This window comes from Phaseolus vulgaris, chromosome 3 (assembly GCF_051622355.1).
Source record: "Phaseolus vulgaris cultivar YP4 chromosome 3, ASM5162235v1, whole genome shotgun sequence".
Lineage (NCBI taxonomy): Eukaryota > Viridiplantae > Streptophyta > Magnoliopsida > Fabales > Fabaceae > Phaseolus > Phaseolus vulgaris.
The window spans coordinates 13,034,846-13,051,352 of NC_143500.1; the positions used below are offsets into that span (position 1 = coordinate 13,034,846).

The 16,507-nt window shown below is 33.7% G+C and overlaps 1 protein-coding gene across 1 annotated transcript; it reads left to right on the forward strand.

The window, feature by feature from the left end:
• Positions 1 to 14,311: 14,311 nt before the first annotated feature.
• On the forward strand, positions 14,312 to 16,055 carry LOC137806628 (toll/interleukin-1 receptor-like protein). The gene is made up of 2 exons (XM_068606840.2): positions 14,312 to 14,921; positions 15,133 to 16,055. The coding sequence occupies exons 1-2, from the start codon at positions 14,407 to 14,409 to the stop codon at positions 15,533 to 15,535; spliced, it is 918 nt and encodes a 305-aa protein (XP_068462941.1). The 5' UTR covers positions 14,312 to 14,406; the 3' UTR covers positions 15,536 to 16,055.
• The last annotated feature ends 452 nt before the right edge of the window (positions 16,056 to 16,507 follow it).

Sequence of the window (16,507 nt, forward strand, 5' to 3'; positions counted from 1 at the left end):
TAAAAAATACCTTCTGGATTGGGTAATCCATAAGTCATTTGCTAACTTAAAAAAAACTTCCGGATTGGATAATCCGTAAGTCATATTTTAAGTTATAAAATGACTTCCGGATTGGGTAATCCATAAAATGACTTCTGGATTGGGTAATCCATAAGTCATTTATAACTTAAATATTACTACCAGATTACGCATTCCAGAAACATGAGTTTTGGTTCATTTCTGGATCTGGTATATGTATGAATTTCCTAATTTGGAAGTTTTAATTCAGTGCTTGGGTTTCGTGTTATGTAACACGAAACTTAGTTCTGGATCCATATTAACTTTCCAAATTATTTAATATGAAACACAATGGTGTATTATGGATTGAATAATCCAGAATGTTATTCTGAATCCATAATTAAGTTTCGTGTTACGAAATCCAAAACATGATTCCTTAACATTGAAACTTATGGATTATATATAATCCGACGATTAGCCAATCCAAAATATAAAAAATTAAGAGCACGCATGAAACGGAGTCGAAAAACTCACTTGAGAATGACACCACCACGAAATTGCCACTAACCACCATCAACACTACCACCACGAACGAATTATCGTCAACCACCATCAACACCACCACAACAATCACCGCCACCCGGTCACCTTCTTCATTTAGCAGCAAATAGTAAAACATTACCTTCCATTTTTATCTTTTTACTGAATGATAATTTAGAAGTTTTAAAGTTTATAGGGGTGGCTAAAAGACGTGACGGAGGTGCAGAAAGAAGCATTCAAATGAGCTTTAGTCATGGAATTCCCGGGCTGCCACAACCCACACCACGAAGCTTAATTCAACCTAAAATAATATCTTTCTTAGTTCTTTTGGTTGTGCACTCACGGTGTAATAAATTTAGTAAATTATTATTATGCAAATAAATGTTAAATAAGCCTAAACATATCTTTATTGGTGCGAACTAATCCATTAAATCCTCGAATTTTGCAACAAAGATATTATTGTAAGGTTGATTTTTTTTTTTAAATAAGGAGCTATATAGACAAAAAAAATAAAATTGTATAGGTTTATGTTATACATATCAAAATTAGCACCGGTAGGTTCTTTTGACCTCAAACATTGAACTACACAAACAAATTTTTAGATTACTTAAAAAGTTATTTCAACTTTTTATCTTTATCAAATTATCCACTCTAAATAAAATTATAAAATAAAAACTAATTTTAAAATAAAAAATAATTAGTTACTATAATAACTAAATTAGAAACTGAAATTAAAAAAAAAATTTAAATTAATTTTTATTATTGTTAAATAGTTTCTATTATTATTAAATAGTTTCTAAATTGATATCTAATTAGCTACCTAAGTTTTAACTACTAATTATTTAGATTCTAAATTTGATAGCAAAAACTTAATTGCTAATTAAATATCAATTTAAAAATCATTTAATAAATAATAAAAATTAATTTAAAAACTAAAATTTTTTGTCTTTATGACAATTTCTAATTTAATCACTATAACAACTAATTATTTTTATTTTTAAAATTAATTTTTATTTTACAATTTTTTTTTTTTATACTTCGAATGTTGAATTCACATTCTACCTGAATTGGGAGTTTGAAAAATTGTGTCGAATACAATTAATAACCATCAATGATAAGATTTAATAATTTGTCAATATCTGTTGTACTTAATATAAAATAAAATATCATATAAAAAATTATGTCACAGAAATATATTATTTCAACTCACTCTCTATGTTTATTATTTTAGAAAGATAAAGCAATATGAAAAACAGAGTTTGGAAGCATAAGAAATAGAGTAATTGAAAAGAGGATAATGCTAAAAAAGAGCGATTAAGTGGGTGGTTGAGGATACGACAGGTGGAGTGATAAGAAAGAGACGCAGCACCACCAATCATCATCACCTTTCAACAACAACTTCAAATGCATCATATTATGCTTTCTATTTGCATTAATATAAATCTCTTTAGTTTCCATTTTTAAAAAATAACAAATAATTGTACTTGCTATGCTACACAAATAAAACATCCTCTTTTTTTTTGTTTTGTTTAAGTTTGCCAAGTAGGAATATTGGGTGTCCTCTATTTGTTTTTTAAATGTAAATAATTATATTTATTAAAATAACTATGACATCATGATTCTCCTAATTTAAATATTTCATATTTTAATAAAAGTTTATGTTTCAATCCAAATTCATTATTACCACTGCTATGTTTTTATACTTAAAATTTATCTAAGATTCAAATTAAATTTGTTTTAATATTAAACAAGTACATCAACTAGTGTAAGATTATTCCAATTTAACCATTCTTTGATAAAATACCTCTAGTTTTTTTCCCAAAAAATATAAATTAAATTTAGCATTAGAATTAAGAAAAAACAATTTCAATTTTTTATTATAAAAATTTAGCCCCATGAAATACCCAAGTTTTAGTTTTGTTTTGGGTCTTCCTTACTTTGGATTAAACAATATATTTTTATGTCTTAGTTTAGACTAATGCATTATGCTTTGAAGATGCACCTCAATGGGGGTAGTGAAAGACAAAACTGCCTCTACTTCACATTTAAAAAGAAAAAAATAGAAAATATATTACAGATTGTAAAATCTTAAATATATTAAAATATTATGCAATATATTTTTAATTTAAAAATATATTTTAGACTGTATAATTTAAAAAATATATTTTATTTTATATTCAGGAATATATATTTTAAAATATATTTTTTTTATTATAGAATGTGCAATATAAAATACATATTTATATTTGATAATATACATTCTATAATAAAAAAATTATATTATATATTATACAATTCAAAATATATTTTTTATTTTAAATTACAGAATCTAGAATCTGAATTGCAAATTTATATTCTATTATATACAATCTAAAATACAAATATATATATTTCAGTAAATTTTGTATTTCAAAATATTTTAGAATAAAAGAACATTAACGTTTCACGTTTCGAATTTTGAATTTCGAATTGTCTAATCCAAGGATCTCTCAATTATATAATCTGAAACTAAAAATAAGCATCCTAAACCAGAAACTAAAGTTGAAAATTTAAAATTCATGAGATATAAGTTGAAATTATGGGTGGAAGATGTGTTGTCCCTGAGTTTATCCGATATGACTAAAACCATTTTGGGCTCAATTGGCTAGTCCAATACATGGACCCAACAGGAATATAAAACCATAAACCCTACCCATTAATCACGCGATTCTAGTTAAACAATTGATATCCACCTCCTTTTATTGAATATACATTTTTTTTATATGTTTTAAAAATATTCAATTTTGAAAACTAGTTCTAGAATATCTTTAAATTTTAACACATTTAAAATATAGGGTTTTCAATAAGATTTTTTTTTTAAAGTAAAAACGGATTAATAGCCTCTCACTACAAGAAAATCATCATATAGAAACCAATTTTTAGATACCAAAATAATTAGTTGCAATAGTAACTAAATTAGAAACCATTTTAGAAACTAAAAAAAATGGTTTCTAAATTAGTTTCTATTGTTGTTAAATAGTTTCTAAATTGGTATCTGTTCTCGCCAGCTCAAGGTCGGTCGGAATTTGGATGAGCTCCTGGTCGCCTCCCTCCAAGTTTTAGTGGATCATCTTCCAGAGAACGTGTGGGGGCTCCTCCTGTTATTACACTCCGCCGCTCAAGTCAGTAAGAGCATAAAATTTTGTATATCTAGTGTATATAATGTAAAAAAGCAAGTTGAGATACTCCTTGGGGGTGGTCGTCTATTTATAAGGCCTCATGGGTTGTGCCTTTGGACCCTGGCTTTCCCGGGCATTAATGTGTCATATTATGGTAACCTTTCCTAAAATCTGAATATATCGAAACATTTTCTGTCATATAATCAAAGTAGTTATGCAACATAATCAGGAATATTTGTGCAAGCAAATCAGGGTATTTAGGTGATATAATTAGGGATATTGTGCTATTAAATCAGATTATGTTGCAAGTTGAGATACTCTCTGGGGTGATCGTCTATTTATAAGGCCTCATGGGTTGTGCCTTTGGACCCTGGCTTTCCCGGGCATTAATGTGTCATATTATGGTAACCTTTCCTAAAATCTGAATATATCGAAACATTTTCTGTCATATAATCAAAGTAGTTATGCAACATAATCAGGAATATTTGTGCAAGCAAATCAGGGTATTTAGGTGATATAATCAGGGATATTGTGCAAGCAAATCAGAGTATTCAAGCGATATAATCAGGGATATTGCGCCAGCGAATCAGAGTATTTATTAAATTTGGCGAAGCCGTTTTACGATGTTTATTTCGCTAAGACTGTCAGATTGGGCTTAGGCCTGCCTTTTCTTCCTATCAGGACTCCTCGACCTGATTCCTATTAGGCCCAATCGGCCGATACCTGACAAACCTAATCGGCCCAATTCCTGGCAGTATCGGGATGGTACACAGCTCCCCAGCCTTGAGCAGAGTTCGCGATGCGTAAAGGCTTGGAGCATCTGGACAGGTCATCACCATCAGCCCAATGCCTAGCGAGTCCAATCGGCCCAATTCCTGGCAGTATCGAGACAGTACACAGCCCCCCAGCCTTGAGCAGAGTTCACAAGGCGTAAAGGCTTGGAGCATCTGGTCAGGTCTTCACCATCGGCCTAATGCCTAAGAAGCTTCGTCGGCCCAATACCTAGCATACCTTAATGACTTGAGCTCCAACCTTTATGGGCTAGTTTCTACTCGGTATCTTTCCTTTCATATATTTGGGCGGGAAATTTTGGAATTTCAAGCATTGTGACGCCTGGGTGGCGATGCCGAAGGTCTTCTTGCTCAAGCCACTACATTGGAGAGTATTGAAAATGTTAAGACTCAAAAAAATCTGGAGCAGATCGAAATGCTTTAGCGCCAAGTGGGCGAGCTTCAACCGGAGATCAACCGCCTTCAGACCGAGGTTGTGGAGATAGACCATCTTCGGAACGAGGAGGGTCGTTGGACTCAGGAGAAGACCGATTTGTTTCTCCAGATTCACAAGCTGAAAAAGGATGTGAGGATCCACGAGGACGAGATCCACGAGCTGAAAGGGAAGATCGTCCATAGGGAGGCTGAGTGGGCGAATACCTCTGAATCTTTGAAGAATTATATAACCAAATCGTATGCCGTCGGTTTTGAAGCTGTTATGGAGTAGGCATGTGTCAATCATCCTAAAATAGATTTTCTCGATGTGAATCCCTGTTATGCCGTCGTGGATGGCAAACTCGTTAAAGATGTGTGATTTAACAATCATTTTCTATGTATTTTAAACTGCAGGGACGATTTAAATTCTACTTTATTTTCGTAAGCTTGGGAGACCCTAGCGTTACTAAATTGGTCTTCTTGGTCCGAAGATGCTACAATTCCTTATTTTGAGTTGTTTTGCTCGGACTTCGATTGTGTGATAAAATCGCAACTCTCTATTTCGGGTTATTTTTTATCGGATTTGATTGTGTGATAAAATCACGACTCCCTATTCTGGGTTATTTTTTATCGGATTTGATCATGGGAGAAAATCACAACTCTCTGTTCTGAGTTGTTTCTGATCGGACTTGGCCATCCGAGTATGTCACAACTCCCTGTTCTGAGTTGTTTTTTATCGGAGTTAGTCATCCGAGTATGTCACAACTCCCTATTCTGAGTTGTTTTTGTCGGATTAGGTCATCCGAGTTATGTCACAACTCCCTATTCTGAGTTGTTTTTTTATCGAACACGGTCGTCCGAGAATGTCACAACTCCCTGTTCTGAGTTGTTTTTGATCGAATTCGGTCGTCTGAGTTATGTCACATCACAACTCCCTATTCTAAGTTGTTTTTTATCGAACACGGTTGTCTGAGAATGTCACAACTCCCAATTCTGAGTTGTTTTTGATCGAACACGGTCGTCCGAGAATGTCACAACTCCCTATTCTGAGTTGTTTTTTATCGGATTCGGTCGTCCGCATAAGTCACAACTCCCAATTTTGAGTTGTTTTTTATCGGACACAGTCGTCCGAGAATATATTTTTAAGCATCATGAGAATATATCAGAAATCACATAGGCATGTAACAAAGTATTCAAAATTGCAGTTTTATTAAAGTTCTACCTCATTAAAAACCTCTTGAGGAAATTTTAAAAAAACTCAAGGGAAAATAGTGTCGTCCTGCAAAATGGGGAACATGGGGAACAAATTACACTTAGCTAAAGTATAAGCGAAGCCTCGAAGCATTCCATGTTCTCGGGATGATTCCCCCATCTAACTTGTTCTCGCCTTCTCAAAGCCAGTCGGATTACGAATGAGCTCTTCTTGGTCTCCCTTCTGGTGCTCGGTCAGCCAACTGGATGAGGCGTTAGTTGCTACCTTCAAGCTTTAGCAAACCGATCTTCTGGGATAGGGGAGCTCCACCTATCATCCGACTGCTTGACAGTTGTCTCAGTCGATCTCGACTGAGCATCTCGAATCCGCTCCTGGTATCTCCCTTCGTCTTGTCGTTCCCTCGGCTTCTTTCGTCGGATGGCCTCTTCAGTTATTGTGTGAACTGAGACTCGCTCCCTGATTTCCATCATTGACATCAGTCTCTCTCTGAGTAGGGAGTCACTGAAAGGATTCGCTCGCAAACCTTTTACGAACGTGTCCACCACCATCTCATCCTGAGGATTCTGGAGGCATACTGATACTTCAAAAACGGTTTAGGTACTCCTTTAGCGGTCATCCTCTTTTTGCTTGATGTCAAAAAGGTCGGCAATCCTCAGTGGTATGATGATGTTGGTCGCGAACTGCTCCTCTAATAGCTGGGAAAACTCCTGGAATGAGCTTATCGCTCCGTCCGGGATCCCGGTGAACCATCGCATAGCCGTTCCAGTAAAGATGGCCTGCAACAACTTACATCTGACCGCGTCTGAGCCCCTCGAGATCAACATTTGGGCTTGAAAAGCCTTTGGGGTGAGTCTCGGGGTCTTCCAGGCCTGAGAAAGCGAGCATTTTTTGTATCATGTAGTGCGGGGGAATTGGTTCTTCCATAATGGCCTGAGAGAAAGGACGGGGGTCCCTCCGCCATCTCCCTTGAGCTTGGTCTGCGGGTCCTGCAACCGTCCTCCCTTGGAATGTCCTCCTTAGAACCTCGTTAACTCTCTGCAACTCCTCGTGTGCCCGAATGGCATCCTCCATCAGCCGTCTGGAGGCTTCGGCCTCGTCCCTTAGCCTTTGTTGTTCTGCCGCAGACTCCTCCCGGAGGAGTTCCTGAGCGGCTTGGAACTCCTTAACTTGTCTTCTTGATTCCTCGTTTTTGCGTTGTAACGTACGCATTGTCTCCATTACCTGTTGTAATGTGACAACCTCTTCGGCTTCAGATGTTGGCGTCTGTTTGGTCCTCATGATTTGTATCTTTCTGATATAACGGGAATGGTTGGGGGAACCATTTTATCGGGCCCCACTGTGGGCTTGAGGTCGGTCGAAATCCAGATGAGCTCCTGGTGGCCTCCCTTCAAGCTTTAGTGGACCAGCTTCCAGAGAACGTGTGGGGGCTCCTCCTGTAATTACACTTCGACGCTCAAGTCAGTAAGAACATAAAATTCTGTATATCTAGTGTATATAATGTAAAAAAGCAAGTTGAGATACTCCTTTGGGGTGGTTGTCTATTTATAAGGCCTCATGAGCTGTGCCTTTGGACCCTGGCTTTCTCGGGCATTAATGTGTCATATTATGGTAACCTTTCCTAAAATCTGAATATATCGGAACATTTTCTGTCATATAATGAAAGCAGTTATGCAACATAATCAGGAATATTTGTGCAAGCAAATCAGGGTATTTAAGTGATATAATTAGGGATATTGTGCAATTAAATCAGAGTATTCAAGCGATATAATCAGGGATATTGTGCAAGTAAATCAGAGTATTCAAGCAATATAATCAGGGATATTGCGCCAGCGAATCAGAGTATTTATTAGATTTGGCGAAGCCGTTTTACGATGTTTATTTCTTTAAGACTGTCGGATTGGGCTTAGGCCTGCCTTTTCTTCCTATCAGGCCTCCTTGGCCTGATTCCTATTAGGCCCAATCGGCCGATGCCTGGCAAATCTAATCGGCCCAATTCTTGGCAGTATCGTGACAATACAGTATCTAATTTAGCTACCAAAGTTTTAACTACCAATTATTTATATTCTAAATTTGGTAGCGAAAACCTTAGGTTGTTTTTGCATAAATTATTGTTTGATATCGTATTTTTGTCTATATTTTAATAAGAAATCTTAGAAAGTTTTCGAAGAAATAGAAAGAATGAGTTTATCAAAATTTTGTTCCATTTTTGTCGATGAAGTTACAAATCTTATTCAGAAGTAAAATTTCTATTCAACAAGAAACACAAGACATAAACTTATCCTTGTTCATTTTCTTACAACAAATGAGTGATCTTTTCCTTTTTCTGGTGCATGACAATAACAAAAATTGTTATAAATCCTTAATTAATGGTAGATCATGACCAATAAATATTGGTAATTGATCAATTGAATATATTTAATAATAGACATTCTAAAGTTTTGAAATTATATCTTTCTTTAATACTATGAAGTTCAACTTAGAAATTTAAAGATAGTATTTTCAATATATCTTAAAAATGTGACAAACATTAATTATCCATGATCTCTTTATGAAGAAAGTTCATCTCCTTTTCTATATAAATGGAACTTATGAGGAAGAGAAATTCAAGCAAGTGAATAGAGCAACATAACACTACAAGAAAATCATTAAATAAAAACAAAATTTAAACAAAAAAAATAATTAATCACTATATTATTTAAATTAGATATTATTTTAGAGGCTAAAATTTTATTAGTATGTAAAGTGATTTCTATTATTAATAAAAAATTTATAAAATGGTTTCTCAATGGGTATTTAAATTAGCAGCTACTAATATTTTATATTCTAAATTAGTTTTTAAAAGACTAATTTAGAATATAAAGTAGTTAGTAGTTAAAACATTGGTAGGTAATGGGTGGATACAAATTTAGAAATTACTTTATAAATTTTTATTAATAATAAAAATTACTTTAAATACCAGTAATTTTTTTAGTTTATAAAATGGTTTATAGTTTAGTCAATAGTAACTAATTATTTTGAATATAAAATTAGTTTATATTTAATGATTTTTTTGTAGTGTAGAGAGTAAATGAGAGATTTGATATTCACCATAGTGTGAAATTAGAAATCCGAGTGAGAGGTTAGAGAAACATCTTATTTCATCCTTTGTTGGGTGAGATTAAATGTTACCTCCATAGAGTGAGAGAAACAAATATTTTAATCTCACTTTCAGAGTAGAGACATTTTCTGGACTAGGGTTTTTACTTTTCAAGATGATAAGATTTTTGCACGTTAAAAATTCTCGATATCATTATTTTATTTTACTCTATTTTCTTTTATATGCTTATTGCTTCCACATGTGCTCATTTTGTATCTACATCAACATTAACACAACTTTTAAAACTTTGAGAATAACTTTTTATTTTATGAAAAGGCCCTGTCGTTTTGATGGTCTCATGTTTTTAGATAAGTAAGATTGAAAAAATATCTAACGACAATTTTGATAGGAGAAATAATAATGAATAACAACTTTCATAAGTCACAATATTTGGCATGTTTCATATAGGTATTATTGATAGGGAAAAAAAGCCATGGCCTAAGAGTAGATATCCTATTTAATTCAAGTTTCGATTCAAAAGGTTATAAATATAAAATGTTAGCCATTTTATTTAGTTTAATATTTATTTAAGCTATTTAATTTAAATTAGTATTAAAAATAAATTAAAATAGTGTAAACTAAGTGGAAACAAAACTAAATGAATAATAAAATAATTTTAATTTAGTGATCAATATAAATTTAAATAAATATTAAAAATAAGTTATATTAACGTTAGTTAAATGATACTAATTTAAAAAAAAAATATTAGTGTTGGAGAAACAAATACTAAACTAATTTAATTAAAGTTTAATTTAAATTTTAGTGATAATTAAGTTAATGTTATCTTGACGATATTTAGAGTCGACATTCTAAAATGATGTTAATGAATTAATATCTATAATTTTAGAATTTGTTATTAATTAATCAGAACCAATTTTTACTCATTAGTATTAACTTTTTATTTTGTAATGATACATAAATTTAAGAAAAGGTTCACGGAATCATTCAAATAAGGTTTTAATTTTAATACTTCGAAGTGAATCCAATGATATTTGGCTTTAATATCAATATGGCACCATAACATAATATGAAAGAAAATATACACATTAGTTAACCTTTATATCATCTAACCTTCTCTCGAGCCTTCTTTCTCTAACTTTCTTTTTCTGTAAATAATTTTTTATGTTAAAAAGATTGAAATTGTCCTTAAAAAATATGGTTTTATAAGTTTTTCTTCTTCTTTCTTTAAAATATCACACTTCATGTTACTTTTCATATCATATTTTATTGTTTTTTTAGAAATCACGAGATCACATAAAGAAAAAGTTGAATTGAGATTTAATTAAATTAATTTTTTAATTTTTTTTGCATATTTCTTTATAAAAATGATATTTAGATGATGATTTAGTTCATTAAACAATAATCCTTTCGTTTAATATATAATGTCAGACACAATAAGCTAACTTCACTAAATCATTTGTATGTGACATTTTCTCATTAACTCTAACACATAATCATATTGTAATTCTTGCATTTGATGGATCACAATTAGTGCAAGTTTGAGATGCAAAACTTTGTAAAAATAGACTCACATGATGAAGTATATTTTCATAAAATACTTTCAATATGTTATATTTGATGTAATACAAATGATACATTCTCAACAAACAATGAGAAATTTGGTCAAATGAAAATATTTTTTAAACTTATTTAGAGCTCAGCTTCTTCGATTAAAAGGTTAAGAAAAACAATGATTATACAACTCATCTGAGTTACTTGATCAATGATTCTCAAGTGATTAGATTACTATTTCTAAGTCTGGTCAAACATTACAAGTACAAATTCAAAACATTAGTTAGAAGAAGTTTAAAAGCATTTAGGTTCATACTCTCACAATAACTCTCCTTCTTGGGTTAGTGAAGATGATAATAACATGCAAACTAAAGGAGACAAGGGGTAAAAAATACACACAACAGACTAACATCCAATTCTTGACTAACCAAGTCAAGTTCAAATAGGTAGACTAATGCTACGATATACAATACACTATTCTTAAGGCTCGTAACCACTCCTAGATAACCCCTTAAGTATTTTTTCCCAAGTCACTCCTGACTTAATTGAATATTCTTTCCCAAGTCACTTATGTCTCAACAAGTATTCTTTCCTAAGTCATGTCTCAACAAGTATTCTTTCCCAAGTCATGTCTCAACAAGTATTCTTTTCCATGTCACTCCTAACTCAATAAGTATTCTTTCCCAATCCACTCATGGCTCAATGAGTATTCTTTGGGCATTTAGTCAATCGTGGATAATTCCTTGAGTATTATTTTCCAAACAACCACTCCTGGCTAAAGTATAAAGGTTTCAATGATCATATGATCATTGGGTCTATCTATAGAGAGAATTGCGTCTGACAATGAATACACAAGTTTAAGCTTTCTCTCTTAGTTCATATCAAGTCTTTTCTCTCTAAGGAAGGATTACATCTTTTGACAAATATAATGGTAAGCTTAATCTCCTAGGTAGCTGTATAAACACCCTTAGTGTTTTTTTTTTATGTTCTTCTGGATCCATATATTCTACCAGCGTTCCTTCGATAAACTCTAGGATCCTTTTTCTAAAGTTTTGATTATTTCTCTATAATTGAACAACGTTTTGGCATAGTACAACCTTTGTTCTTCTCTTTTTCTTCTTGATCGAAAGCTTTATATAGGAACTGGGAGAAGACAGTCGTTGAGAGACTGTTTATATCTATTGAACAACTTCAATTTTTCTTTAATGTCCACCTTGCATCTAACGAGCTTCAAGATGACGTTACATTTAATGCACTCCATACAACTTTAAATGCTCTTATTCTTTATGCAACATCTTGGATGACTAACAGTACACACTTCTCTCAGCAGCATAACCTTTTCTATCGTCCCATGGAAAAAGTGCACATTGTACAGGTCAAGTAGTTGGGCCAGAATTGAAAATAGTCGAGTTAGGAAAGTTGGTCGTAATTGCATCTTTAACTCATGTCCCAAGAGTTGTTTGAATGTTGTTGCTAGGCGTGAGTCTTAGGGACAGAGGAAACAATCTTTGTGATATAGACTCAAGCTTTAGGAATATTTTGTGACTGTGTGTCAGCTTAGAGTATGTATTTAGCTTATCATCTGATGCTCTTTCACTTTATATATCAGATGGTTTGGTTGGCATTTATGATGCTCTTTTCTTCTGACATTCATCAACACAAATCAGATGAAGTGAAAGATATGATTAATGCTCTTTCATTTGTTCTTCAATTTTCAATTGACAGAAGTTGTGGTTGATAAAAAATCTTTTTATCGTCTGACAAAAGATGTCCTAATATGATCTGATCTTTGTCTTATAAGATGCAACTTCATACCTTATTAGTTTAAGCATTTAATCAAAAATAATATTAAGATGTTGAACTTTTACTCTAACAAATTACAAATTAAAAAAAAAATCAAAATTCATATAAAAGGACTTATTAAAAGATAAGGTCTAATTGTATAGACCCATCTCTTTTTGGTGGGTTATCTTACTATATTTACCTACCATGTTATCTGGTGTGATGCTAGATCCTTTCTTTTTTGATAAAATATCTTTACTTTACGCTTTTTTAGTTAATTTTATCATTTCATTTTTATCTTTTTTAAGTATGTAGTTAGACATCATTAGTGTAAATTTTTTTATTTACGACAGTAAATATACACCGGTTTTTGTCAAACGTTGTCCATCAAAATGCGGTGATATTTTTGAAATTAAAGTGGGTGAATAAACGATGGTTGTGTGAGGGACCAATATATTCCAATAAGTGTGTGAAAAGACGACAGTTCAATCCCACAACCATCGTCTTTGAGTGAAAATTATACAACGATTTTTTACTCTAAATCAAAGTGCACCACATACGCTTTCATTCCGTTCTTGTGTACTTCCTTTTGTCTTCTTTGCGGCTTCCTCTTCCTCTTCATTATACTTTGTGTTCTTCATCTTCCTTTGTAAGTTCTTTCTTCACACTTATTGTTTTTTCTCTCATTGCTCATTGCGTATTGCTCATTCCATTCGGTTAATTGATAAAGGTTCTCGTTGCTTTCATTTTGCCTCTGTTCTCTCACTGTCGACGCTGCCACCATCGCGGCCTCATTGTTTTGTTGTTGCCACCGCTGCAACCGCCCTTCATCACCGTCACTGTTGTAGTTTGGTGTTTTTTTTTTAATATTTTAGATGATTTCAAGCCTTTTTCATATATGTGAGTAATTTACCTAAGGATTTGTCCATAACAGAATATTTATCCTTCAATATGTGTGGATATAATTTAGGAGCATTATGTGGGTACTTTACTTATAGCTAGTTATCATGATCTTATCCATGTGGTTAAACTACCAACCAATTATGTTATTGGCAATTTATTTAGTGAAAAAAATTCGCTAATAATGATTTCTACAAGTCAAATATTGACGGATGATTTCCATTCATAACGGTTTATAATAAACAGAATTTTGGGTTTGTACACAGATTTTGACCCTCAATAAAAATCAAACTCTTTTTTGTTAGTGAATAGAAGAAAGTAAGGGATTAAGGCAGACTAAAGATAATCATGAAATCCACAGTAACACATGGTTTATGCTCAAGCTATCAACTTTTTTGGACAAGAAAAATGGTATAATTTGATCGCAAAATGAAAAATATCAGTTTATTATCACAACACAATACAATTTTAAAATTATTTAATCTCTCCAAATGAAATTCACATTTCAGCTGCATTTTTCTTTTTAATTAGTTCTCAATATTTGAATACTCTTTGCACAATATGCTCTTAGTAGTTCTAAAACTCAGATGAAACCATAATGCAAAACCAACACCATAGCAGTCAACGTCCACCAAATGCATGCATGATTTCGGCCCAACGCGTCACGCGGTTTTATTATCGTTTTTCCATCCTTATCGAAATGAAATTTGCAAAAGTGAAGAAACTTTGAGTTGACTTTAACTATAGGGCAACTCATGAACGCGGAGATGAAGTAGCTGAGTTGACTTTCCAGCGTAAAACTTTGAATTATTTTGGGCTCTCCCTCGTTTTAGAATCAACTATGTCCCCACGAAAGAAAGTTAAGAAAAAAGGAAGCATCCACTCAAATTCCACGCTTAAATACATAAACGATAGTTTATTGAAACGCAGATTTTGATCATTCTATAATCTGTAGGTACACTCATGGAACACATGGCATCATTTGTTCCTCCTCCTCCTCCTTCTTCTTTGGTCTCCAAGACCCCTCAACAAGGGCATCAAGTTTTCCTTAGCTTTAGGGGCGAGGACACACGTTACGCTTTCACTAGCCATCTTTACGCTGCATTAAGAAGGCTTCAAGTCAAAACTTACATTGACAACGATTTGGAACGAGGCGATGAGATTTCACCCTCACTTCTTAAGGCAATCCACGATGCAAAGGTCTCCGTCGTTGTTTTCTCCCAAAACTATGCTTCTTCACGCTGGTGCTTGGATGAGCTCGTCAAAATCACCCACTGTAAGAGGAACAATGGCCAAATTATAGTGCCTGTTTTCTACCATGTTGACCCATCCCATGTTCGCCATCAAACCGGTACCTATGCACAGGCTTTTGAATTGCACCAAAAACGTTTCCTTGCCGACATCAATAGGGTTCAAACGTGGCGGCTTGCACTCACTGAAGTGGCCAATATCTCTGGGTGGGATTGCTCCACCACTAGGTAAAACATCACATCTTGTTTCTGGGTAGCTTGAAATGATTAAACAACCCTTATTTGTACACTTTAAGAATGTTATATGATGATTATTAGTTGTGAAGCTTGAACGAGAAGGACTAATCTAAAAAGTATTTTGATTTTGTAACAATATCTGGATCTTGATGCGATGTTCATTGTTTTAACTGCATTACTTTGTTGAAATTGATGAGCACAGTGTGGAGTCTGAACTAGTAGAGATAATCGGTAGGGATATATTGGAAAAGCTGGAGTGTATGAGAGGTGGGGGGCTGGAAAGACGCATTGGCATGTACAAGGAAATGGCACAGCAGAAGCTAGAAAAGTCACTGAGAACGGATGATCTGAGGGACATGGAAGAGCTGATCACGACATTGCAGCAATTGGGAGAAGTGAAATTGGAGAAGGCGATGCAGACAGATGATTCAAGCGTTTGGAAGGAGGTTATGGAGACCTATGAGCGTATACTGCAGCTTAAACAGGACAAGTGGATGCGAACCATTAATACAAAAGACATGGAGGATCTAATAGCTACAAGGAGGCATGTTATGCAGCTTCAGAGAGAGCAATGCAACCGTAGGATGGGCTTCCGTGGCATATAGATGCACATTTCAGATTTTTATCATCCTGTAACATTAGATCTTGATGGAAACCAAGTAGAGGATGCTCAAGCCCATAAAGTCCAAGCCCAACAAGGGGCCAAGCCCATCAAGGAGCCCAAGCCCAACGAATTACTAGGAGCATGGCAAGAGCTTTGGAACAAGAGTATAATAAGATGGCTCTTCTTATTTCTTTTGTAGAATAGGGGTCTGGATGTAATAAAAAAGGTGTAAGTAGTAAGGGAGTCTAGGGAGAGTGTAGATAGGAGATTAGGAGGTGCCAAACTAGGAAGGAAAGTCACACTTCCTTCATTGTCTAGATTGGCGCCGAATTTCATTACATTTGTGAGTCATTTAGCTTGCATTTTCAGCACCTCATAGGCTATAAATAAGGTGCTTCTCTTTGTATTTTTCAGATTGGAATTTTATAGTAGAGAGACTATACTCAAATTTGGAGAGAAATTGTGAGTCTTGAGTCTTCTTCTTCCTTTGCCTTATCTTGTGAGCTATGGTGAGCTTCAAGTGGCGGCATTCCATCACTTATCTTGGGTCAAGGAACCAAGTGGCGTGAAGTGTCTTCCAATTCTTAAAATCCAGCAAGCTTCTTCTATAAGTGTTCTTCTTCCTTCATGTTCTTTCAATTTCATTCGGCAATTTTTAATTTCCTAGTCTTTCCTTTCATTTGCACCGTTTAATTCTGTTTTTCCAGCTTTGTTTCTTTATTTTGGTTCGGTTCAGTAGCTTAGTTTTTCATTTCTGTCCAGTTTTCAATTCTTGTTCTTCATTCCTTGTGTTTTGATTCCATTTGACAATATATGGACTTCCATATGAGTCTTGGTTGGTGCTAAGTCTTGGTGAGTTTTTGAATTAGAACATTGATCCAATTCTAAAGTAAGGTGTCATTTATGACCAACTCAAGTTGCTGCTAAGAATGTCAAAGAATGATGTATTTTTGTAGTTGCATTCTCATCATAT